Genomic DNA, 27,452 nt, shown 5'->3' on the forward strand with positions numbered 1-27,452 from the left:
TAGAAGCTTTTGCAGAGTTGCTTCCATTGCTGGTATTTTCACCCATTTTATGTGTTTGTTTCTTCTTCTTCTGGCTGAAATTTTTAATATAATATTAAAAATAAGAACCCCTCTCACTTGGTATACCTACTTCTTAAGGTTTTTGCCTGTTGGATGCAACTATCTGTCTTCAATAAACCACCATGTTCCCTTTTCCTTTCTGTTCCTTTCCTTCTGCTGTTTTCCTCTCCTTTCCTTTCTTTTCTTTTTTGTTTTACTTAAGTGGAACTTTCTTTTGATTCTTAATTTCAGGTTTCTAGATGACAGTAAATTTGCAATAAATGCAAACTTCTTAAAAATCTGTCATTTTCAGACATGCATGCAATGCCTTGATTTGGGGGCTCCTTTAGTTTCACAAATAAAATAATTTGAAATCTTCCCACAGAGATGCTTTTCCTATATTTTTGATACATATTATTGGGAGTAATCCATGGAATTGAAAGTACTTCCAAAATAAAAATTTATAAATCTTCTGAAAAATGACCCTGAAATATTAGATTTGATAGCCCCATAGCCGTATATCATCATTCTTTCCCAATTACTACTGATTACTGTGGCTGACTCTAATTTTAATAACTGAATGGTGATCATGTAATAAAAAATTGTATTATCGGTTGGCCACACATTATTACTGGGGAAATCAGAAACTGAGACCTTTTAAATTAATCTAACATTAATAAAGCCTGTCTTATATAGGTATGAATTTTAGATAAATATGGGTATCTCATATATCTTATAATTTCTAGTGAGATGACTGAAACTTGAAGTGTCTAGGAATACCAGCCTTTTCCCACACAGGTGGAACCCTGGTCTTCTGTGTGTTGTGACATAAAGAGACCTGAGAAACAGTTCACACTCCTTTTCTTTTATCATATTTTGTAACCAACACAAATGAGAGATATTTTAGTATTAACAAAAAAGTTTAATCCTACAAATAGGATTAAATAAATTACCAGCCAAGTATGCCATGTTATGAGCTATTTTGGTGAGAAAACATTCTTTCCTAATACTTGGTTGATAACTGTACAATTAGTGAAAAAGAAGATTAGAAGCAAGTGGAGATTTTGGAGACTAAATTATATGATATGGCATCATATTGTGAGAGTACATCATATCAACAGAAGAACAATGAGACTATGGGGTATTGGAGAGATGATGGGGCAATATGCACTAGGAGAATAAGTTAAAAGCAGAGTTAGTTAGATATATGTTTGACTATTTCTGGAGTTTTTTTTATTCCATTCAGTTATTTTTGCACCCTTTTGCCAATGCACACTGTTTGATTACTGTAAAGTAAAATAAATTCTGCAATTAAGTATGTAAACTTTTCTAGTACTTTATTTTGTCAAGTATCTATTAATTGTTTTTCCCAGTTTTACTGGAATTTTTGTATTTATTGTTGATTTGTGTTAGTTCTTTATATATTCAGGACAAAAACTTTGTTAGATAGACAAATTGCAAATATTTTCCCTACTCTTTGGTAGGTGTCTAATTTTTTTTTTTTTTGGTATGGACGGGTCCGGGAATCAAACCCAGGTCTCTGGGATGGCAGGCAATAATTCTGTGTCTAATTTTTTTGACATCTTTATATAAGAAAAATACTTTCATTTTAAGTCCAAATTATCAATTCTCTTTTAGCCTTACAACATTTTGTGTCTGACCTGCCTATAAAATATTTGCTTCCCTCAATGGCTTCGAGATATCCTTTTGTAAATCTTTTAGAAGTTTTATGGTTTTAACTTTTGCATTTATGTTTATGTTCCACCTCAGTTCAAGTATTTTCAGAAGAGAAATACAAACATATGTCCACATAAAACTTTAACATATTTTTTTTATGGCAAACATTCATAATTGCCCCACACTGGAAACAAATAAAATTGCTATTGAGAAGACAATAGATTAAAAAATTGTATTATATTCATATGGTAGAATACAACTCAGCAATGAAAAGGAATGATTGCTGACATACCCAACAAAAGGGATGAAACTCATAAACATTGCCTTGTATAATATAATCACAAAGTGATTAAATTTGTATGAAGTCTAAGAATAGACAAAATATATTGTGAGATAGTAGAAATCAGAAAGTGTTTAACTCTTGCACACAGGCAGGGGTGAGGCATGGATTTTTGGACTGGAAGTGGGGTAGGAAGTATCTTCTAGGATGTTGGAAATGCTTTTTATCTTGTGTTGAATGGTGATTATGTGTGGTGTATGATTGCCAAAACTGGTTGTATTAGTTAGGGTTCTCTAGAGAAACAGAATCAACAGGAAACACTCCCAAATATAAAATTTATAAGTGTCTCACATAACTGTGGGAATGCAGACTCCAAAATCCGCAGGGCAGGCTGTGAAGCTGACCATTCTGATGGAGGGTCTGAATGAACTCCAAAGGAGAGGCTCGCCAGCCGAAGCAGGAAGAGAGCCTGTCTCTTCCGAATCCTCCTTAAAAGGCTTCCAGGGATTAGACTGAGCATTGCTCATTGCAGAAGACACTCCCCTTTGGCTGATTACAAATGGAATCAGCTGTGGATGCAGCTGACATCAGTGATCATGATCTAATTCTATGAAATGTCTTCATTGCAACAGACAGGCCAGCACTTGCTGAACCAGACAAGCAGGTACCACCACTTGGCCAAGTTGACACATGAAGCTGACCATGACACTGGTCAAAATGATCACTTAAAAATCTGTGCATTTTATTTATGCACTCTGTACATCAATAAAAATAAATTAAGGAGATTTATAATGATTTTAATAGTAATGATGTAGTTTTTTTTGTTGTTGTTGGCATCGGCAGGCTCCAGGAATCAAACCCAGGTCTCTGGCATGGCAGGAGAGAATTCTGCCATTGAGCCACCATTGCACCGCTCAGTAATGATGTAGTTTTGCCAATGGAAAATTTAATATTAATAAGTAATTTCATAAATAACGTGAATGGTGTCTCCTGGAGTTGTGTGTACATTAATGTGGCTGTGTGTAGGGACCATGTTAATCTGCATTCAAATAAATAGAGCAAAATTACCCCTAATACTTGGTACAATATACGATAAGCCATGTAAGTCAGTGATATCAAGAACAGCCAATACTTACTGAGTGATTAACTTGTTTTAAGTACTTTAAAGATAACTGTTCCAATTACTTGATCAGTAGAAACCAGCAGTGAATTTCATAGCAATTTGCCTTGCTGCTTTTTTTCTTGCTAATAAGGACAATAATATAAGCTTATACTTTTACAAAAGGGAAAATTCATCAAAAGCCACTACAAGTATGGGGAGATAGCAAAGAAGTAAAGCATTCCTAAACAATAAAAGCACTAACATCACATAGTTTTAATGCCCAGGACTACTTCTGGATAAAAATTTTAATAATGAAGCATATCTTCAAAACCCCATAAATTCTTCTTCTTTTTTTTTTTTTTTCTTTTTAAGTAAAAATCAAATCCCTGTGTTAGCTGACCAAGATGCAGGGACTTACTTTCTCTGACAAAACCAGAGCTTCCTTTTGTACCTTATAATATGAAGCATTCAGTACGTTTGCTGTGTTTCTATGTACATTGCTTGTTTAAAATAATTATTTCTCACCGTAAGCTTACATGGTAAGTACTCTTATTTCTTCATTTCATATAACCTAAAACTGAGACACAGATATTAAGTCACTTTGCTGGAGTCACACAGCTAAGGCACAGAATATTCAGCAATAGAATCTATGCAGTTTGATGGCTGAGCCTGCACTCTTGATCTCTGTCTCTTTCCTATGCCTCATTCCTTCATCACAATACTATTTGCATGTAAAACATATGGGCTTAATACGTAATTCACCCACAATTACCCCTGCATTTCCTCAAAAATGTGCTCTGTCTTAACCCATGGGAATAATAAAAGGTGACATCCAGATATGGACCAGCTAGTAGAGAGGTGTTTTTATTCATCAGTTCTTTTAGTCCAAATTACTAATAGGTAAGCATTTTTCCTAATCACCAATTCAATAAATATTTACTAAGCACTTGTTCTATGCTAGACATAAATTGACCTTAAGAGCTCAGATAGTAGAGAATAACATTCCTGGACAAAAGTTTCAAAATGTGAATAATTTCCAGAGTAGTAATATTCCTTAATGCTCTTTTGGTAATGAAGAAGGAGAGTGTTTTGGTTTGTTTAAGCTGCCGAAATACAATATACCAGAAATGGAATGGCTTTTATAAAAGGGAATTAATAAGTTTCAACTTCACAGTTCTAAGGCCATAAAGATGTCCAAATTAAGTCCCCATCAAGAGGTTACCTTCACTCAAGAAGGTCTGATGCCATCTGGAGCACCTCTGTCAGCTGGGTAGTCATGTGGCATTGGTTTCTTGCTCCTGGGTTCCGTTGCTTTCAGCCTCTGTTTTCTTTGGGAGTTCTGCACTTAGCTTCTCTGGGGCAGGGTTTCATCTCTTGGCTTCCCTTGGCTCTCTCTGGATTATGGCTTGCTTAGCATCTCATGGAAAGATATATGACGATGTCTGCTGGACTCTGCATTTCCAAATGTATGGGTCTGTTCAGCTCCAAAGCAACTTTTCTCCAAGTGTCTGCATCTAAGGTTTCTCCAAAATGTAATCAAGAACCCCCTGAATGGGTGGAGCCACATCTCCATCTAACCAAAAGGCCACACCCACAATTGGGTGTGCCAGATCTCTGGAAAATAATCCAATAAAAATGATCGATCCCACCCTACAATATTAAGTCAGGATTAAAGAGCATGGTTTTTCTGTGGTACACAATGGTTTCAAACCAGCACAGAGAATATGCTACTGCTGTACTGGATACTACTCGTTTTGGCCCCTTAAGAAATGTGTTCAGCCAATCCCATCATCCCACTAATTAGAATTCCAAAGCACCAAGACTGCAATACAGTTGAACTATGCCTTAGAATAGAATATGAATTAAAAAGGTGAAAGTACCTTCTACTTCTATTCTTAATGCATTTGTTTTCTGTTGCTGCTGTGACAAACTTAGTGGTTTAAATATACACAGAATTATTGGCTTGTAATTCTTTAAGTCAGAAATCTGAAATGGGTTTCACTGGGCTAAAGCAGAGGTGCCAGCATGGCTGCATTCCTTCCAGAGGCTTTAGGGGAAATGCATTCCCTTGTCTTTTCTAGCTTTTTTTAGAGGCAGCCTCTGTTCTTGGCTCATGGTCTTTTTTCCATCTTCAGCAGCGTAGCCTCTTCAAATCTCACTCTGACTCTGACCCTCTTGCCTCCCTCTTTCAACATTTTTTTTTTCAGTATGTTTCATGACATTATTTTCATTTCATTTTTCCATTACATTAGATAATCCAGAATAATCTCGCCATCTCAAGATCCTTAATACAGCTTTTGCTATGTAAAGTAATGCAGTCAAAGCTTTTCCCAGGCAATTAGAATGTGGAAATCTTGGGGGACCATATTTCAGCTTACACCATCATGTGAATATTTGCTTACACTTATGCATTCATTAAATTTATCTATATTGGAAATGCAAGTACCCATACAATTACACATTTAAAAGCTAGGATATGTGATATTTACTGAAAATTAAATTACTTTTCTAACTGCCCCAAAACTGTCTCGGTAGGAAAGAACATTCTGAAAATATTCTTAATTAGCACAAAAATGAAATGACTTCACAGAAGATCAAATAACAGATTTTTGTGTAGCCTCTCTCTCTCTCTCTCTCAGCCTCCTTCTCATCCCTTGTCCTTCCTTCTCTTTCACGCACATGCATATACACATACACGCAGTTAAGTCCTCTCTACTTCTAAGTGACAGCAAATGCACAATGATAAAGAAAGTATGTAGTTCAGAAAACATATTTTTGCTTGGTCTTAAATAGAAAGTGCTCACACAAGAAGAAAGCTATTTAAAGTGTCCAGGGGATTGCTTGAGGGATGTGAAACATCCTTCCTGGGAGAAATAATTCTCAGGGTTTAAGCTAAATTTATGGACTGAATTTGATGGGTTGGCTCACTCCCCTGTTGCCTCTGGGGCACGATGCAATGCGTTGAACCTGGCAGATGAGTCAGAAGGCAGGGATTCACAAGGAACTTGTTTCTGAGGGAAATAAAATTCCCTCTTTAATGGGTGCTTTGGAAGGGTTCCCTGAGCTCTAAGCTTGGTGGATGCTGGATTCAGGATCATTAACCACCCAAGATAAACATAGTCTACGGGAAGTAGTGTTGTCTCAATGTGTGGGTTGCAAATGGGACTAGATGTTTTCAATAGCTGCAGGTAAATGAGAAAAAGTTAAGTAGAGATGAGTCAACTATGCAGACCTATTTCTCTAAAAGTACATGAACAAATAGAATATCAATTTTCAAATTTGAAAATCATTCCAACATAGAAATTGATAAAAAAATTTGCAGGTGAGTTATTTAGTGTGATTAGCAGGCAGAAAGTTGAGATTATATTTCCAAATCTACTACTAGTAGCCTGGTGACCTTCCATTAATGAGTTATCATCACTATTTTATTTTCTTTATTTTAAAATGGGGCTAAAAGCACTTGCCTAGTCTACATTTCATTGTTGCTATGTGGATTGCAATAAAGATGAGAAAATACATGGGAAAACAATTGACATACTCTCAAGTAATATACTATACCAGCTTGATTAAATATTGATACCAGTAAAACAGTTAGTATACTGCCTGATACATGGAAGGGTTTATTGTAGTCAAATATTAATTCAAGATATGAGAAATAGGTAGTAATAAATGAAACTGAAGATTTTCAGTCTTTTTTCTTGACTTCAGAATAATCAATATCCATTTACTAGTATGCAGATCAATGAGTTATAACAGACATATACAACTGTAAAAAACACCATCACAATCAAGATAGAGAATATCTCCATTAGCTGCTAAAAGTTCCCTCAGTCTCTGAGCAGTCAATCCCTCCTTAGCCCCCAGAAAATTATTGAACAAATTTATATCACTTTGGATTAGTTGAAAATTCTTATAATTTCATATGAATGGAATCCGGTAAATTCTGCACCTAGCTTCTTTCACTCAGCATAATGTTTCCAACTGATTTCATTTAGCATGATAGTGTTGCATGTATAATTTGTTCCTTTTTAAAGCTGAGCAGTGTTCCCTTGAAACATTATATTGCTAGACATCTGAGTTGCTTTCAGTTTTTGGCTGTTATAAATAAAGGTGTTCAAACATTTTTATTTAAGTTATGGTGAAGACATAGGTTTTCCTTTCTCTTAGGTAAATACCCAGAAGATATTGCTGGGGCATTTTAAATGCATGTTTATCATCATGAAAACCTTCCCAACAGTTTCCAACGTGATTGTATCATTTCATTTCCCCAACAGCTATGTAGGAGAATTGTACTTGCTTTATATCATCGACAATACTTATTACTCTTTTAAATTGTAACTATGTGAATATGTGGATAGCTGTATCTCACTGAGGTTTTACTTTAATTTCCCAACAAATGGTATTAAGCATCATTTCACATGCTTATTGACATCCACATAGCTTCTTTTGTGCAGGGTCTATTTAAATTTTTATTAATATTTTATCGGGTTTTCTTTGTGAAGCAATTTAGTAATACCCCTTTCTTTCCCCCAAATTTTAACTAATTCTGTTTACGTGAGGAATATTTGGGGAAGCTCATGGAAGCAAGGATAGGCTTCAACTCTGAGTCAGAGTTGAAACATGAGTGGGTTTAAGGATTCTGCAGGAATAAGAAATTAAGAGGAAAACAGGAGAAGTAAAGCCCTGGAAATTTACAGAAATCCTGTGGCAAAATGGGTTTCGAGTTGATGAACAGACTTGGATAATATCGGTATTCATGAATAAATATCACATTATACTGAGCATACTGTTTGCTTTTTATCTACGCTTTTTGCACTTAACATTTTCTTGAACTTTGTCAAAAACTAAATCTATGATTCCTGTAATATTTTTGTAAATTTCATGGGTTAAAAAATGATTTTTTAAAAAACTTTACAACTGATTGATTACTCGTGAGGTGGGGTTTTTATGTTTAACACATTTGTCTGCTATTTGTTTAAAAGATAGCCAAATAATACAGGTTTACACATGAACATAATAAACAGTTAAGATTAGAAAAAGGATTAGCTGGATTAGTTTTCAAACCTAAGAATAATCATATAAACTAAAGTTTTTACATTGCTGATTCAGTTAGGAACCAAAAAAAATTCATATTTGGGATTAAGTTGAAGGATTCTCAGCTACACTATTAGTTCTCAAACCTGGCTGCATATTACAAGCATCTGGAGAGTTACCAATAAATACTGACATGTTGGTCCCATCTTCAGAAACTCTAATATAGGGCCTGGTCATCAGCATTCAAAGCTCCTCAGGTAATTTTAACAGAGAAAAGGTTGAAAACTTCTCTATTCCAGACTATATCTATGGTTAGGTAATGCAAATAACTAATTATTATCATGGGTACATGTTATCTAGAACAATTTTCTCAATCACTTGTCCTGCAATTTTTATTACTGTAGTGACAATTTTATCATCAGAAAAAAAAAAACTTTCTAAAAACTCAAACAGTTGACTCCATCTCGTTCTTGGAATATTTCAGAGAGTGAAGCCATCTTCAGCCATTCTGGAATAACAGGCCATAAATGAATTGGTCATTTTCTAGCGGTTCCCAATTTTAACAGCTCAGAGAAAGGAGCTGCTGTGGATTTCCAAGCTCCCTCTAAATCAGTGTTTAACATTTGCCCTCTTTTTATTTGGAGTGAGTGTGTGGGAAACTGCTTATGGCACCGGCAGTTTGCTGGCCATCTTGTGGTCTGACGCCATCTTAGGTACTAACTCAAGTTAAGTTTCTATCTGAAGTTAAGTTTCTATTTCCTCACTTCTGCTCTGCCGTTCCCTGAAATCAGCTGACCAGCCTTGGCTGATCTGCCTTTCCCAGCTTAGTCTCTGCTGATTGGTTGCTTAACTGCAGGGTAATGCCCAACCTTTGCTGACCTCCGATGCAAGTCACCTCCCCTTCTTTACTGCATAAATACCCTGGATTTGCCCTCAATAAATGAGACTTGATCAGAATCCTGTCTTGTCTCCATTCTCTGTGTCTCTTGTCCCCCCATTCTCACTCCCTCCCTCAGGTCCAGGTTTGTCTGTCCCGCGGGTCGGGTCATGAGTGCATAGAAAAATCTTTTTTATACGCCTTAAGTGCAGTGTATTAACACATCCCATATCCAAGTTAAATGATATTTTATTTTCTTTACTTTTAATTTTGAGACGTTGTATTATACCTACTTCTTCAGCGGTGTGGAATTATTTTCAAATGACTACCTAGAATAGTCTATTAGGCTATATTGTAAGTGGAACACTGTACTTTTCAATTCATTGGTGTAACGTCTCAAGGGAAAATAAAATGCTGCAGTGAAAATGTTACATTTCTGTTTCTTCACCTTCAGCATCATCACCTTCTTTCTAATTAGGTCTTTGTGCAAGTTTCTAATCCTCAGAGACAGATCGGCTTATTTTTCTCTGGCTTGGTAAGTATCACCAAGCAGGCATGAGAAATGATTCTGTCCTCCTTCTCTCAGACCTACTTTCCTTTCACATCTTTAGCAAGTGCTCTTTTTGCTTTTGTCACTTACCATCTGCTGTACCCTGCGTAGCTATACACCTTGCAATGTTTATATCATTAATGGTTGTGGTTCATTCCCATTGTATCCTGTTAATGTTACAAATTATTCCTTTAAAAAAGAGGTAACAATTTCTCCTTTGTACTATTTTCTAACTGTGGCTAGTATGAGTTTTGCAATACTGTAAAATTTTAAAAAAGAAGCATCATACCATAATAGTTTGTGGGTCTTTTTAACCAGGTGAATTGTGCATTGAGGCAAAATCTCATACAATCTTAATTTGTGTTCTTAGGGGCTGTTATGTGAATTTGGCAATGCTAATTCTGTTTCTAGGCTACTTGATGAACTATATATTCATCAATATATAGTTCATCAAGTTACAATAACCACATGTAACTATATCAACATATATAGCAATATCTAAAGCAGTGATTGATACTAAGATGATCTACTTGTTACTACTCAAAGTATTCTAAGGCATCAAGCAGAAAGCACCTAATTTTATAACACAATTTTTTTTTAAGTTAGGGAATTTAATCTATTGTTTAACATGAAAAACTAGGTTTCCATTTCTACTGCCCACTGATCTTCTCTTACCACCACCACCACCACCAAAGGGGAAAGAAAGGAAGTTGTTATAACACATTATAGACGTTTTTTTCTCACTTCAAAAAAGGTAGAGCACAGGTTTCAACTGGAAAACTGCAAAGATAGAGACATGCTTACATTGCCTAATATTGATATTTATCTATACTTATTTTTAGAAATAATATATATTCCTCAATAAATAATCACCTTATCTGAGGTCATCACTTACCTTAAGCTACCCTTCTCTGGGTAGACCCTCTTTATATTAAATAACATAGAGTTGAGGTATAATTAAAATTTATTCTGCATGCAAGTTCACATAGAAAGGCAAAGGAATTAGGAATTGTGGTAGTTTGCCATGCTCCTTACTACTTATAGAACTTCTAGTTTCTAATATTTTTATCAGGTCATTGCAGAATGTTGTGCTTCAAAAACAAGGTCAAGGAAAATATTTTTACTTGTACTTTCTCTTCCTGTTTACCATTCTAAGTTATATGAGAGACACATTGAAAACTATTTATCTAACCATCCATTTTTCTAAGCATGTGATTCCTGGACTATCAGAATTTCCAAAACCTGGGGTGATAATTGCTGCAATCTTCAGAAATTTCTGAAAATTCTCAAAAGAAATATGATGGTTGCTCAATGCTGGCATAAAATTCATCTAGAAAAAAGACCTTGTTAGATAATTTTGAAAATAAAAGCAATTTGCTTCCATCTACTACCTACCCCTCCCCCAACCCACAAAAATGCATCAACATGCTATAATCTTAAAAATACATAAAGCCTTGAGCTCTTCTGAAAACAAGATCTAGTGAACTGAAAGGCTTATATATCAGTCATATTATAATGTATTTCCTTAGTAGGAAATAGAATGGTTTATTAAACATTAATTACTTAGTTTATATCATTTCTCACAAAAATGTTAAAATCAATTGATTGAAGGCAGCTTCATTTTAAGGAACCAGAGTACTAGCACTCACAGTGCTTTTATTTCCTCCATCTAGAATGCTAAATATATTATTATTCTATACTGGAATGAAATGCTTCCAGTTTATCCATTTGTTTCTATGATTTGAGACAAAGCAGGGAATATTTCTGCTTAGATAACTGTCAGTTTGCTACCACATGCTTCAAAAATTCCGCCACTAGCATTAGAAAAAGTTCTGTTGAGAGGAAAAGTACATCCATTATACCAATCTTCTGGGATGAGAAATATTCTAGATCTATAATACTCTTTTTAGCTTGAAACTAAAATAGCGTTGTCTTGCACAAAAAATGATTATTTCCAAAATTTCACTAAAAGGCACAAAAGTAAGAGAGTCATTTAATTTCTTATAGCACAGAAATAATCTTAGTGATTCATTTAATATAGTATCCCCCAAAGTGCAAGTTTCTGATAATTTGTTGGCAATGGTATTCAACAATTAAAATCTTTCTTTCATTAGCTTAAAATATTTTCTTTCTGTTTCTCTTCCAACAATATCTTATTCCTTCATGGCAGTAAGGGAAATAGCAATATTTGGATCATTACTAGAAATAACTATGTTCCCATTTAGCTATACAATTTTAGTTAACTTAGCTAAGGGATTAATTATTAAGTGTATCCAAAACATGATGTTGCCTGTTGTGGGTTGCAGTGCATCCCCCATAAATACATCTTCAACTACTAACCACTGGTATCTGTGAATGTGATCTTATTTGGAAATAGGGTTTTGTAGATGTAATTAAAATGTAAGCGAAGATGAAATTGGCCTGAATCAGGGTGGGCCTTAATTCCAGCCTGTGGTGTCCACCTAAGAAGAGAGACAGAGATGCAGAGACATACAGAAAGAATACAGAATAGCCTGGAATGAAGTATCTACAAGCTAAGCAGCACCAAATGGCTGTCAGCCACTAGAAGCTGGAAGAGGAAAAGAAGGATCCTTCCCTGGAGCGTTTGGAGGGAGCATGTCAGGAGGTGAACTCTGTTGACATCTTGAGTCTGATTTCAAGGGCCAAAACTGCGAGAAAGAAAAAAATCAGTCGTCTTCAGCCACTTGGTTTGTAGTAACTTGCTTCTGCAGCCCTAGGAAACACATACACCAAAAAACCAATGAAGGAGGTAGTTGGTAATTTAGCTGCAAGATTCCATCTCTTTGCTTGGAATATTTTCCAAGTTTGGAAAAATTTTATGATGGTATTGAGGTAGGTAAATCCCTAGCTTGAACCAGAAGCTTGACAAGTCCAATATTATTACTGGGGTATATTGGTTTTGACAAACCACATCGTGTGATTCTATTCCATTCCCTCCCCACTTCTCTGACCTGAACCCAGATATCAGAGATATTTTTCATGGCTCTACCACTAGATCACTACCACTGGTCATTAATGTGTCTCTACAGGTTGCCAGCCCCTGTGCTAAGTTCTTTAGATAGCCGGTCATAGTTAATCCTCAAAAACAATCCTCATGCATCCCCAGTGCTAAGAACAGTGACCAGCACCAAGTAGATGCCCAATAAACATTTAGTGAATGAATGGATGGATGAATGAAAGAACCTGTGAACGGTGTCATAATATCCACTTTAGAGATGAAGGAACAGAAGCTAAGGAGATGAAATAACATGCTCAGGTTTATACTTCCAGGAAGAAGCAGAGGCTGCATTTGAAGACAATTTTTTCTTATATACTCTGAACTTCAAGCTTTATTCCAGCACATTACAAGCATCATCTCAGTTCTATGGGCACTGATTTGTTATTTGAAAAATAAAGATATTTATCCAACTTATTTCTAAATTCTCATCCAGATTAAACATAAATAAATGCATTTAAGAAATCCATGACCAAACATTGGAGAATAACTCTCAAATATGGGTTTGGGCATAGGATTGAGGATTGGGCATAGAAGCTGAGAGTTCCACCTTAAAGAAGTTGGCAACTTTTCTAGATTTGGGGCTAAGTATAAATAGTGAACCTCAGCTCTTTACTTCTGCATATCTATATAATATCTTTTCCACAGTTCTGAAATCCAAACAACACTGACACCAAAAACTTCTTATACTTATTTGGCTGTAAAACCTGACATGACTTGAACTTATTTGGCTGCAAATATTAAATAGAACTGATAGTGAGACTATTTTCAGTTATCATTTTTCACACTTAATGTGACTTTTCATTTATCATGCTGCCAAAACAAAACATTTGGCCATGAGGGGCTGCCTTCCTTCCGTGGGTGAGAAGAGGTAGATGTTAACATGTTATACAATTTATGTACTCTATACTTTTCTAAAAGTCTAAGACATTCTAAATCACAGAACCCACTTGGCATGAGGGACTGTGGATTAGCTCATGCTCCCAGTGACTAAAGCTGTAGTCATTGGAAGAAGAGAGAGTGAGGGACAAACAAGCTTTTACTTTAAGGGGTCCTGATTTCAAGATATCAAGGTGTCCACTATAGAGCTGTGTCTTCCATTTGTGAAAAAGAAGGGCCACCAGGAATCAGAAAGAAGTCAGACAGAAATACTATTAGCCAGGATGGTCTCCCCTTCAAGATAGAGTCTGGCATTCTAGAAGACAGCTATTGAAGGCAGTGTCCCTAGGAATGACAAGTTCACTCTAGCAACTGTTAAAACAGCAAAACTAAAATAACCCCAGGCTATTCACTACTACACACACACACACACCCATTATTCTCTGACATATCTGCATTCTGTCCCTAATTTCTACCTGTATTTTCTTCCATCCCTGTCCTAGTTTTACAGCAATCAGTGTCCTTCAAATTAACAACATAAGAGGAAATCAAACAACACTGTCTTGCATCTATGTGCTACTTCCTTGCTTTGAAAGTTTTTTACTGACGTTATGTTATTGAGTATTCACAAAAGGAATACAGAAGGAAGCAAGGGATTAATACAGGCCCATTTAACAGATGGAGAAACTTAAGTTCTTAGATGTTAAATGATTGGCACAGTCACACAGCTATTTAGTGACAGCTGAAACAAGAGATTCTTAGTTATGTGATTTTTCTTACTCTATAACAATGATTTTGCAACTTAAATTTCACCATTTGGCTAGGGCAACCCTTAGGACATTTCTCTTTTTTATAGATAGTATGTAAAAACCATGGCCATGTAGTCTGCAAATATCACTGAAATAAATAAGGGAAAAAGCACATTAAACAAGAGTGTAGGATTACACAACATTTCATGATTGCTTTCCCAAACATTTTTCTGAGTCTATTCAAGGTACAGGAGATATTTCCTAAAATGGAACTGCTAAGACTCCTGTATGTCTTCTCTGAGAGTCTGGAGACTGGCCAAGCATTCATTTCAATACTGCTGGAACTAATGCTGTTCTTTATAAAGTGGGTCACAGCATGCTCCTCGACTTGTCTTAAACATGCTGTGGGCTTTGACTAAGGTGAGTGGAGCTGAGTTTTGCACACTGGCTGACATTAGTGGTTCCTGTCAGCCTCCACCTGTGAATTCACACAGCAGTCAGACTCCTAGGCTATTGGTCTCTCTGCTGCAGAGTTCATTATAGTTAACTCCTTTAATCTTTTTCTGTTTATTCATTCTTACTAAAAATGTAGAAATGCAGCAATTTCTGTATATTTTTTAGATGAGAGTATTTAGAGCACATCTGCTATGTCACTGGGGTCATTGACAATAATGAAAACCCTGGTTATTCTGAAATTGTCATAGAGATATTAGTTGTGAATGTGTTCACAGAATGTTATTTGTTTATCTAGTTAATCTGGTATGTATTTCCTAGACATAAGACAAAGGAACCTCTAGTGGGGTTGAAAATAACAATTCAGAAATACAAGAAATTTAACCGAGAACCCACAGTCATCTGGTTAGTGTCAGATGGAAGAACAACTTAAAATGTTCTGCAAAAATGTATTGGACTATTTCAAGTTACATCATCTCATTTGGGATAAATATTCAGTCAATTAAAAGCCCAGCTCCTTATTGAGTTTTTTCCTCCCCTTGTACTACCCATGATGAAATCTAAGTTTGGAAAGATTTGTTGAGGGATGGGTCCTTGAGTCTACCTTTGAGAAAAAAATGTACTTTGAGAGACTTGCTGGCATTTGCTTACTGAAGTGAATGTCAGGTAGACCCGAGCCTCTACCTTCAATGTGGCAGAGTCATTTTGAAGCAGGATAAAATAGGACAACTGTAAGTCCCTGGTTTCCTATTCAACTCTGAAAGAGTTGGCAGACAACTCCACGTGCCTTGTTTCTTATCTAGCTCCAAAAGAACTACTACAGAGCTGCAGACTTCCTGGGACAAAAATTTCCCTAAAGTCCCCAAATCTCCCCAAACCATTGCAACTTCCCCAAATCATAAAAGCTTGTAAAATTCTGGGCCCAAAGCAAACTCTTAGCTAATAGGAAGCATTGGGTCATAAAGATTGTTAACCATTTCCCCAAAGACAAATTTTAGGTATGTGACAACAAACCATGAATTCTGCCAACTATCTCTTCCTAGAACAAAGAGACCTCATGTTCAAAGGTTACTATGGAAACCTCTCACTGATAAAACAATCTGGCCAACTCCACTCAGTGTGTGTCCCTCCCTTGGGCACTTCCACGTTAACCTCTCTAACGTGTACTCTCTCATTTTAATAAACTTCTCTTTTAATAAACTTTACTACTTATGCCTACTGGCCCTCTCTTCTATAAATTCTTTTGGTTTCGAGACTATCAAACCTGGATCAAGGCTCAGCTGGCAGCTTTGCCAGCAGGGCAGTAGTTACAATTTGATGACTCCCTGCTAACTTGGTGCCACCTCAATTTCTCCTGGCATTGCCTATCTCTCAGAGTCTTTGCCACTTTCATCAGTGATCCACCCACTTCTTCACCACAACAATCCCATTGTAGGTATCTAACTCTCAATTCTTCCAGAAGTCTCCTGAAGAAGAAAGACCAAACCTGCCTTCATTCTGTTAGGTGTGATATGATCCTGATTATGTAACAAGGTACTGATTAAAGCCTGGCAAAGAGATAACAGGAAAAGGGAGATAATTTGAAGTCATCAGGCTAAGGTATATTTTTAAAATGGTTTGATGATGGCTTGACATAGTCTTCATAATGCTGAAACACATAAAAATAACTCTAATGCACTGAAGTTCAGTGAATATGCAAATTTGTGTCTTTCTATATGGACACATGTTTTATTAGGTATTAATGAATATTTTTCCTTTTACCAAATGATTGTCACAGCACTCCTCAAAACTAAAATATCATCAGAAGCATATAGTTTGGTTTCCTCTTGTCAACTATTTAATAAGACTTAAGCAATTCTGAAGAAGCTAAAATTATCCTTGTCTAACAGCAACGTAGGCTGAAGGCTTTTATTTTTGCGTTACATTGTTACTGAATTAGTTTGTTCTGATGGTTACTCATGAATGGAACCTGTATAGGGTCTTAAAGTAATCCTTTGTGTCTGAGTTTTCCCTAAATATAAAGATAACAATAATAATTGAAACACAGCACAGGCTTGTTATTGTGAGACCTTTTCTAGTTGGGACAAATGTGCTAAAATTGTCATTATTTCCTTCCCTTGCTTTCCATTAATTTTATCTATATGTACATTAAACTTCAAATTCCATGTCTCAATATTTTAAGAGTGATTGGCATTTTTCATCTTTTAGTCTCATTTTGATCAATGTTGTAGCTGTTAAAAGTGACTATTTGTAAAACAACAACAAAAAATTCCTTACTTAAACAAGAAAATGCTAGACTTGGAGCAAATCCTGAGTTCATCCAGCTCAATCTTTAGAAACGAGGAAACTGAAGTCATGAAAAATTAAATAACTGATCCATTTTCAATCAAATGTGAAAAGTAACAGAGTTGTAGCTAGATTTTTCTTAAATGCTGTGGCCTTACAAACTTAAGGTCATTTTTAATGTAAAATTATAGATATTAATAAATCATTCTGAGAATGATATTTTGCATGTGGGTTTGTTGTATGGAGAAAACTACATTCAATGAACGTTATGTTTTCCTGTTGTTTGGAATTTCTTGTGGACTCTCTCTGTTTTAATACTTTGGAAATTCTGGCAATGTTTTTTACAGATATAAAATAGCAGTTAAACTATTATATGCCATCATTATACCTGGATATTAAAAGAGACATCATGTGTTATTATAAACAAAGATTTCATGATATATTCTTTTTTTTTTTTGAAATTAGGAACAACGCATTTATATATAAATACGGAGAGTGAGCAGGTTGAGTTCAGCAGCACTAGGATGGGAGCTTCTTTGCAGACGTGGAACGGCCGTTCCAAAAGGACATCAGATAATCAATGTTCCCGAAGTGAGTTTTGCTTCTACCTTGCCCAGACGCTGTGTCTTGGGCTGAAAGAAATGTCTCCTTGAGACCTGGATAGGTGATGGGGGTTCACCAAGGCAAGGCTGCTTCCTCACTTGCTCATGCAAAGGTCAGTCATTTCCACCAAAGCCAGCAGCGAAAGGGCTCCCTAGCACAGCTGTGCTGCTGTCTCCTCCCACCGACCCATCTGTAGTTTGGGCAGGTGTCCCCGAGGTCCCTTGGTGGACAGAGGGAACAGAAGGGCCCCCTAGCACAGCTGTCCTGCTGTGTCCGCCCTCTGACCCACCTGTCTTTTGGCCAGGTGGGCCCCAAGACCCTTGATGGGTGGAGGGAACTCAAGCGCCCCCATGCACAACTGTGCTGCTGTGTCCTGCCAGCGAACCACCTGTGTTTTGGGCAGGTGGGCCCCGGGTCCCTTGATGGGCAGAGGGAACTAAAGGGCCTCCTAGCCCAGCAGTGCTGCCATCTCCTCCCACTGAACCACTGAATTTCGGCCAGGTGGACTCCAGTTCCCTTGGTCTAAAGAGGGAACTAAAGGGTCCCCGTGCCCATGTTGTGTGCTCTCACCTCCCACTGCTCTTGCACTAAGCTTACCCTGGATGGTTGGTGTCTGTGGAACAGAAGTGATGCTGCCTCTACCGCTTGGCCCTTCCCCAAAGTTCAGAGCTCCAGACATGGAACTGGGTCGTGGGGCGGGAACGCTGACCCCACAGCCTGTAATTCCCTTCAGGGCTGCAGGTCCTGTAAAGACGAGTGGTTCTCTATCAGTCTTTGCACCCAGTGAGCTGCTATCCCCAGTGCTGGGCATCCCCGTAGCAGTAGCAAAGCCAGGAGTCAGGTTTGTGTCATTGGCGGCAACACCTGTGTTGTTTCCATAGGCCCTCTTGGTGCCGACAGGGATCCCAAAGGTGAGACATGGGGGTGTGAGTCACTGGGTGGCTGGGCAGCAGGAGAGCTTATGCCTGCAGCTTGTGGTGGTGCTGCCAAGTTTGCCAGAGAGTAAGTGGGGCAAAGCTGGTGGCTCCCAGCTGCTGCCCGATGGAGACCCCAAACGTGGGCTGAGGAGCAGCTCCTGGTGCAAAAGGTAAGGTGTAAGTTGCAGCAGGGGTCCTGGCTGGCTGTGATGTCAAGCCAGTGCAGACTTGGCTTCAGGCAGGGCTGACATTCCGCCGTGTGTTTGTAGAAGCAGGAAGGGCACTGAGAAGTGGCAAGATGTTCTTCCAGGAGACAGGAAGAGACTGGTGATGGATGACAGCCTGCGAAGGGGGTGTGGTGTCCATAGGCTCAGGATCAGATGCAGCCTTGGACGCTGGTGTGCCAAAATGCTGCCGGCTGGACAGAAGGTGGCCAGAGATGCAGTGATGGGGAAGCCAGTGAAGACAGGAAGACCACCAAAAGTGGCTCTCAGCGGCTGTCCTGGAGGGGCCCCAAAGATGGGCTGAGGCGTGATTCCTGAGCCAAAAGGAGGGGTGAAGATTGAGGTGGGTGCACTGCCCTTAGATGCACGTGGGCCGATGGAGCCAGGCTTCTTTGCAGAGGGGGTCCAGTTCATACTCTGATGGGCTTGGGGAAATTGGAAGGAATTCCCAATGGGGCCTGGGGGAGACCTGAAAATGACAGCCAGGGAAGGGGGACTGGTGTCCATAGCCGTTTCCCCCGAATCTGAGGCAGGCTGGGAGGCCCGGGGTGGAAATGGGCTGGCTGTGGTGGTGGTGGAAGAGGCCATGGGAGCAAGGAGGGGCTGGCTGGTGAAGCCAGAGGTGCTGGTGCCAGGGACTGTGGGTGGGGTCGGTAAGATGAAAGGCACGGGGTCTACACACATGGGGTGGGTGACTGATTCTGAGGGTGGTAAGATGAAAGGCGCGGGGTCTACGCACACAGGGGTGGGTGACTGACTTCTGAGGGTGGTAAGATGAAAGGCGCGGGGTCTACACACATAGGGGTGGGTGACTGATTCTGAGGGTGGTATGATTGGAGAAGAGGGTTAAGGGGCTAGGAGGTGTAGGGAGGTGAGACGTCAAAGGTGTCGGAACTGCAAGTGAGGGTGGAGGGCCACTGTTCTCAGGAAGGGAAACCTGAGGGAGGGGATTGAATCTAAAGGGAGATAGGGATCGTGTGGGAACAGCCAGAGGCTAGGTAGGAACTGGTATTTGGTCAGGACTAGTTGGTGTAGGGGGAGGTACAGGGCTAGACAGGGTTGGGGACCTGGCATGGGGGTCACTAGAGCCAGCTGCTGCTGTGGAGGAACTGGCCGGAATCGGCAGGGTGACCGTGGCTTGGGTCAAGGCTCCTGCATTCTGTGCAGCAGACAGAGAGCAAGAAGGGGCAGTCTCAGCGACACTGCCCTCTGTCGTGCCCTCAATTTCATCCTCCTCCAAGATGGTATTGTCCTGTTTTGGCTCAGTCTTCTTCTCCAAGTCTGTATCTTGGGGGCTGGCTACCCGAGGAAGCTTCTGAGGTGGGGACAGTTCACCTCCACCCCACAGCAGTAGCAGTGGCATCACCAGCTTCCTTTTAGAGCGTCTGCATCTGGCAGGTGTGGGAGGAGGAGGAGTGCTGCTTGATGAAATAACTGCAGGATTTTCTGCCGATGTCTCCTTCCCTGGCTGTGAACCTGGGGAGCTGAGCTGATGGCCTTCATCCAGCTGATGGGGCAGCCCCTTCGGAAGCAGGGCACAGGGTGAGACTGGGCCAGGGAGCCCTGATGCACCTGGATCACATCTTCTGAGAGACCTTTCCTTAAGAGGATCAGAACTGCACTGGAAGGAAGGGACCATTCTCTCCGTCTCCAGTGGCGTGGATGTGGAGGGTATATCCTCACGGCTCTGGGGTGCCCTTCTCTGACCTTCCTGCTCTCTGGTTTCTGTGTGATCCTCCTCCTCTATGGCCAACCCTTCGCTGCTGTCTCCTGGGCTCCTCAGTTCATCCTCCTTTAGGCAGGGATGTAGGAGGTGGCCGGATGGCCCTGGCCTACAGGGAACGTCAGCCTGTGCAGGTGGCAAACACACGAGAGTCCATCTGTGCCCTGGACGAGGAATCCTCACTGTCCCAGAAGAGGGGCCGAACATCTTGGAATTTCGAGGAGACAAGCGCGGCTTCTTCCGAGGATTCTCTCTGAACACACACGAACGTACCCCGAGAGAAGAGCATTGGCACAGCTGGATGGGATAGCTCCTCTTCGGGGGATGTCAAACCCAGGCTGTGAGTTCCGGCGACCCTGGTTGAAGAGCCTGCGCACAGGGCTGGAGAGAGGCGCAAGGGCAGCAGGATGCTCCTGACCTACCACCAGTGGAACACAACGGGAGGGATGAACAGGTGGGTGATCGCTGGGCCCAGGGCAGCGGCTGCGCGCCAGGGGGCGTAGTAGCTTGGTCAGTGTATTCCCCATGAAGGGCAATTTTGATCGAGGGAGTGGAGTATGAACCACGAGAGCGGTTGCCTAGTGTCCAACTCCTCCGAGGCAAAGACCCAAATGGCGCCGTTCAGCCAGAGCCGTGTGACAGCAGCATCACCGGGACACGTAACAATGGGAGGGTGCGCATGACATGGGCAGGGCAGGTGACGTGGGGGGGGAGGACGCCTGGCAGGGGAAGGGCACTTGACAGCGGGAGCGTCCGTGAGGGACAGGGACGGGTGCGAGAGAAGGTGTGGGAGAAAAGATGCCAAAGGGCAACAGTTAAGGCCCAATGGGGCTGCAAAAGGTTCTGGGGAGGACATGCCGTCCCTTGACCTGCCCAGATCCTGCACTGCACACAGCATCCTTTCCAGGTACAGATGGATTTCTTCACTTCCTTGGACCCCTTCTGTGAAAACAACACCTCTTCTTGGGTCACACAAGTGGCAGTGCCCAAAAGAGGAGCTCAGCCAGGCTCTAGGATCCCCGAGCTCATTCCTTTAACGAAGAGACTGTACTACTTCTTAATTCCACCTGCAGACGTTATTGTGACAAGGAACTAACTTTCCCATATATAATGTACCAAACTGTTGTTAACAACAGATAACTGTATTGGGTAGCAATTCCAGTTTTTTCCTCTAAAATTCCATCTGAAATAATAAATTGAACAAGAAAATCTTCATGGGGAAATAAGCCTCTCCAGATTCTCATTATAATATTTTCAAAGATAGTTTTATTCTTCATTTAAGCAACTGATATATTCTTTCAAATTTGGATAAACTTGGAAAGTCAGCAATATTCATAAGACTATATATATATATATATATATATATATATATATATATATATATTTAACATGCAGGCTCTGGGAATTGAACCTGGGTGTCTGGCATGGCAGGCAAGAATTCTGCCACTGAGCCACCACTGCACTGTCAAAGACAAAAATATTTTGTTTGTGTTTTGTTTTGTTTATGTTTTAATTAGCTAAGCCAAAAAGCAAATTTCAGTCTTTCAATCCCAGGTTTCTGATAAGAAATAGAAATTGTTTTAGTCAAAATTTTATAAGAAAGTTATTTATAAAGGATGATTTAACATTATCTTTGAAAACAAACTGTTTTCCAATTTGATAATGATGCGCTAATTAAATTAAAATGAATTGAGTCAGACAGCATTACATATTTGATAGTACTTCGAGTTTTAGCAGAAGAGAGTTGTGATTTGGTATTCAAACGCCACCATCATTTCTAAGTTCATCACTGTGCTGTTGGCAGAGAAATAACAGAAACAGCTGTCTGGTCTTTCTACATTTTGGAGAGAATTCAATAATTCTCAGAATAGTTAGGGTTAGATACTCACTGTCAAACTTAAGCCCGATTTTGAATTGCAGTTTTTTTTTTTTTAATATTCCACTTTGAAATACTGAAATGTTGAAATATGTGAAATCTGCAAACATTCCCATTTGGAGGTCATAATGAGAATACAGGAGATGAACAGGTTCAATTTGGTTTTGTGGTTTTACCATTTCAATCACCTTGTTTGCTAAAGCTATGATCTTTAGTAATAATTGAATGAGAATGCATTTACACAAATAGATTTCCAAAAAACAGGACTTTTTTTTTTTTATGGCATGGGCAGGCTCTGGAAATTGAACCTGGGTCTCCGACATGGCAGGTGAGAATTCTGCCACTGATCCACCGTTGCACTGCCCCATAGTACTTATTTTTAATCAGTGAGAAGATTTTGGTAACTTTTCACCTTAGCTAACTGGAACTGTGGCTTCTGTTTTACATATGCCTACAAGCTACAGCCACCTTCTAGACAGTGAACAAAAACTTATGCAGGCAAACCTTTGCAGCAGTAGCTTAGGAGCACATTTAAAAATATGACACTAGAAATATCCTGATAACCATAACTTTGGGGCAATTTGGGAACAATTTTAAGTTCAGATCTAATCTTAAAATTACCTTTCCCACCAAAATGTTGGATTAAAAAAAACAACAAAACTCTTCCCACCAGCATAACATGGACCAAAAAATACAGAGGTAGCAGAAAGACAACAGAGAAAGACAAGGGGCCACATAAACAAAGTGGCAGGTCATATGGGGCTGTTAACAATAGCTCGATACAAATACCTTTGCCCATTTCAAAAATCATTTATAAATACAATGGTGCATATATAATTTTTTCCTAGCACTTGTCATCGTGTTCTTTTTCCATTATATAAAGAGATGCAAAAAATTTTAAAAGATACTGCAAAATACCTAAAATCTAATGTCTCAAGTAGAACTATTTGTGTGACATGAGTTGGGAGGTTTTAATGACTGCAGATCTATGTACTTCAGCACTTTTTGCCTAAACTTAGGTTAAGTTATAGCAGGAGAATAAAGGAGTGAATGTGCAATTTTTATTCTTTTATCACAGTTTCTTGGCAGCAACTATCCCTCTCTTTGCATACACACCGAACCTGCTTGTAGACGGACCATTTGCTCTGCTCAGCGAATAGTCTAGAAATTAGAGTAATTGGGTAATTCTCTACAATGACTGCTCATTCCACAGAAATTAAGAAGGAGCCTTCCTTCCTGTTCTCATCTTGCAGCCTCTGGTGGGAGACTTGCATGTTCTCTAAAGCACAAAGACAAGGAACAAATAAATGCAAAATGAAATTTTGCTCCTTTTTTGTTGGGTTTTCTACAAATCTCTCAGACATTCTAGATAGCCACATAATAAATGTATGACAGTAGATGGAAAATGTTGGAAAGTATAGCAGAGCACAGGATCAGCTATTATTAATCTGATGAACTTTTCACTTGTAACCTTTGAAAGTACTATTACCATAAAGTGAAGCATGGAGGAAAATTCCTGTAGAAGATATTTTTAGGCTTTTAAACTGCATAAATATGGGTAACATTAGCCATTTGAAGTCCTATAGAATTTTTATAGTTAATCATTTTTAATGGATTATATTATAGTTAGATAGGTACATATTGGCTTACTTTTTAAAACAGTTATAATATGTGCCCCTGAGAGTCTTTTGTAAGTAAAAAATATATTTTAAAGATACTTTTTTATATTAAAAGATTCTGCAGAAATCGCTTTTGTTCGGTGATTGTATTCATGTTAAATTAGTTTATTTTCATTTGCTATTAATAATTTAAATATTAAATATATATATTTAAATATATATATTTGTTCCTTTCCTTGCTTTCCATTAATTTATATATTTGTCCCTTTCCTTGCTTTCCATTAATTTTTATCTATATATACATTAAACTTCAAATTCCCTGCCAATATTTTAAGAATGATTGGCATTTTTCAGCCTTTAGTCTCATTTTGATCAATACTGTATCTGTTAAAAGTGACTATTTGTAAAATAGCAACAACAAAATTCTTTACCTAAACAAGAAAAGGCTACTGTAGAGATAGGATCTGAGGAGTAATAAAGCTGTTTCAAAAACTCCTGGAAGATATTTGCTTCTGAGCATGATGAAGTAGATAGGAGCACACCTGCTATCCTACCACAAAAATATGGAAAATAAGGATAATAGATGACATATTGGTGTCCAAAAATCAACATCAGACAGCATGAACTATGATCTTCAAGATAAGAGAAACAAATGAAGCTCCTACTTGCTCCTACTTCTTTCCTGGATGCACTCTCCAGAACACAGTGTAGGAAGGAAAACAAAACAGAGCCCATTGGTTTTACTGGGACAAAGAGAGAGCAGGGCTAGAGGAGGCTGAGGTGCTATAATTTATAGGGTATAATATCAGATCAGAGAAACCATAGTTATACAGAGAAAGTGCTCCAGAGTTCTGTGTATAGGGTCTCATTGTACCCATTTACTAAGCTGAACACTTTGGAGTTTAACTCCATGAGGCCAAGAAAAGAATGATCATGGAGCTGTAAAATGAACAACTCCCAGAGCTCATTCAGGACTGGGAGATGTTGGAGTCCAACTGTCAAGACATGGGGGTCCTCAGCGAACCCCCTGGGCATTCAGTACATACCAGCAGCAGTTCCACTGTAGAAGGAGGCATGCAGCTTTTAAGATGGCTCCGGGTGATGCATGTTCTGGTATTCGTGCATTGGTGTAATTTCCTCCCCTTAAGAGTAACTGGACAAAAGGACTAGTATCTAATGAAGAGAATATTTCAAAGTGATGGGATGTCACTTCTGAGATTAGATTTGCAAAAGACTCTAGTCTCCAATTCTTTCTCTCTTGTTGGCTTGCTCTGGTGGATGCCAGCTGCCATTTTGTGAGTAGCTTCCTAGAGATGCACATGTGGCAGGAACTGAAGGGAGCCTATACCCAGCCACCTGTGAGAAAATAAATCTTGGGAACAACCACGAGTGAATGATTTCAGAAGAGGATCTTCCTACAATCACGCCTTGACCTGACTGCAACTATGACTGACAACTTAAATTAAATCTTTTGAGAGACTGAACAAGATGACCCCAAGTCCAGATTCCTGTCCTAGAGAAACTGTGAAATAATAAATGCATGTTTTTTAAGCTTCTAGATTTTGGAACACTTTGTTATGCAGCAATAGATAACTACCTGTGAATGGAGTGCTTCCACAGCAAATACCTAAATATGGATCATTAAAACAAGGGCTAAACTAGTGTTAGAGTAAAAGCTACTCTAGACATTTTTATGGAGTTTAAAACAAGTTTTGAAAAGAGTAAGCTGGTTGGTAATAACTTAATAGGTCAGCAAAATAAAGTCCAAACTTCCTTAAAGGAAGACAACAAATAGAGCATTTGGCCCTGTAAAATTCACAGTATTTAAAATCATCAAGAATCACTAAATATGTGAAAATGGGAGGGGGAATATGATTCATGAAAGGGAAAAAAATCAGTCGATAAAAATGGATAAAAAAATGACAGCAATAATAGAATTTGTATACAGGATATTAAAACAACTATGGTAAGTATGCTCAAATATTTAAAGGAAAGCATAACCATATTAATGAGATAAATTGAAATATGGAAAATAATCAATTGAGACATTTAGAGCTTTATAAATTATATGCAATATAAGAAGTTAAAAACTTAATGGATGACTTTAACAGTAGACAAGACACTGTAGAATAGAAGATCTGTGAACTTGAACACATGGCAATGAAAGTTTCTAAAGTGAAACCCATAGGGGAAAATAAAGACAGAAAAAATATGAACAGTGTCTCAGTGACTTCTTAGGATGCCTTATTGCCTCAGTTAGCTGTCAGCAATATGAAACAGTCTAACATATGTATAATCTCTGAAAGAGTAAGGTGGTGATAGAAAAAAAGTGGAAGGAAAGTGACCCAGGTTCTCCAAAATTGGGAATTGTTAGATTAATTAAATAATATTAACCAGTGTAAGATAATTGACATTGTGCATGTTATATTCAACAACAGAAGAATGTGCTCTCTTCTCGATTTCATGTGGATCATTCACCAAGATGGGCCAACAACCCAAAGCTGGACAATAAGCATGTGTCAATACATTTACAAGGATTGAAGTCATGCAGATTAAGTTATACCAAGATCATACCCTGTGGATAACAGAATTAAATTATGACTCAATAACAGAAAGCTATCTTTTAGATAGTACTTGAACATTAAAAAACGTATTCTAGATAACCATGCCTCAAGGAAGATTCACAAAGCTATTGGAAAATATTCTGAATTGTGCTAAAATTAAAAGAAAACATTTCAAAATTTGTGAGATGTAGCCAAAGCAATGTGTTAAAAGTTTACAGCTTTAAATGATTAGAAAAACGAATACTCTAACACAACTAAGGAAGTGAGAATAAGAAAACAAAAGTTAAATGTAGGGTTTATAAAAGAAAGAAAATAATAAAGATAAGTGCAGAAAATCAATGAAATGACCATAGTTATACAATATAGAAAAAAATCAAGAAAACTCAAGGATATTTTTGATAGGTACAAAAAAATTGATAAAATTCTAGCTAGACTGCTCAAGAACAAAAGAGTGAAGAGACAAATGATCAACATTAGGAATGAAAGAGAGGGCATTTCTCCAGATTTTACAGATATTAAGAGGAAATCAAGAATATTATGAACAACATTTTGTCAATAAATTTGACAAATTGTACAAAACTGAAAAATTATTTGAAAAATGCAAAATATAAAAACTCATAAATCTGAAAGTTTTATTAAATAAAAGGAAAGTAATATATTCTTTAAGTTGAGTCAAGGAAAAATAATGAAAAGATATAATCCTTTTTTGGGATTTATATCTATGGTTAATTGTTTTTCTTGTGTTAATATTTTAAAATTTGTGTTTACTAACTTTCTGGGAAGAATAATGTGTATGTTATCATACAAATTATTGATCGTTCACATCATTAGTCATTAGTGAATGCAAAATGCTTGCTTTAGATTCCTAGATTGCTCAAGTAAATACATGACATAGGTCAGGTTAAAGAATTTATTTTCCTATGGTTTTGAGGTTAAAAGGAAGTCCAAATCAAGGCATCATTGCAGCAATGCTTTCTCTCCAAA

The 27,452-nt window shown here is 38.4% G+C and overlaps 1 protein-coding gene across 2 annotated transcripts; it reads right to left on the bottom strand.

Annotated features, from left to right (window-relative positions):
* Nucleotides 1–17,419: 17,419 nt before the first annotated feature.
* Nucleotides 17,420–21,033, bottom strand: LOC143666032 (uncharacterized). 2 transcript variants are annotated; one of them, XM_077139571.1, is made up of 2 exons: nt 18,410–21,033; nt 17,420–18,289 (listed from the first exon to the last, which is right to left on the bottom strand). In XM_077139571.1, exon 1 carries the CDS (start codon nt 20,614–20,616, stop codon nt 19,681–19,683), a length of 936 nt encoding a protein of 311 aa, XP_076995686.1. In that variant the 5' UTR covers nt 20,617–21,033; the 3' UTR covers nt 17,420–18,289; nt 18,410–19,680. The 2 variants fall into 2 exon arrangements, with proteins under 2 accessions (XP_076995686.1, XP_076995684.1); XM_077139569.1 differs by having other exon boundaries at nt 17,420–17,574; nt 18,143–21,033.
* Nucleotides 21,034–27,452: the final 6,419 nt, after the last annotated feature.

Source organism: Tamandua tetradactyla, chromosome 22 (genome assembly GCF_023851605.1).
Source record: "Tamandua tetradactyla isolate mTamTet1 chromosome 22, mTamTet1.pri, whole genome shotgun sequence".
NCBI lineage: Eukaryota > Metazoa > Chordata > Mammalia > Pilosa > Myrmecophagidae > Tamandua > Tamandua tetradactyla.

Excerpts from the sequence above, each read along its gene's own strand:
- LOC143666032 (XM_077139571.1), bottom strand. The coding sequence starts at position 20,616 with ATGTTCGGCCCCTCTTCTGGGACAGTGAGGATTCCTCGTCCAGGGCAC.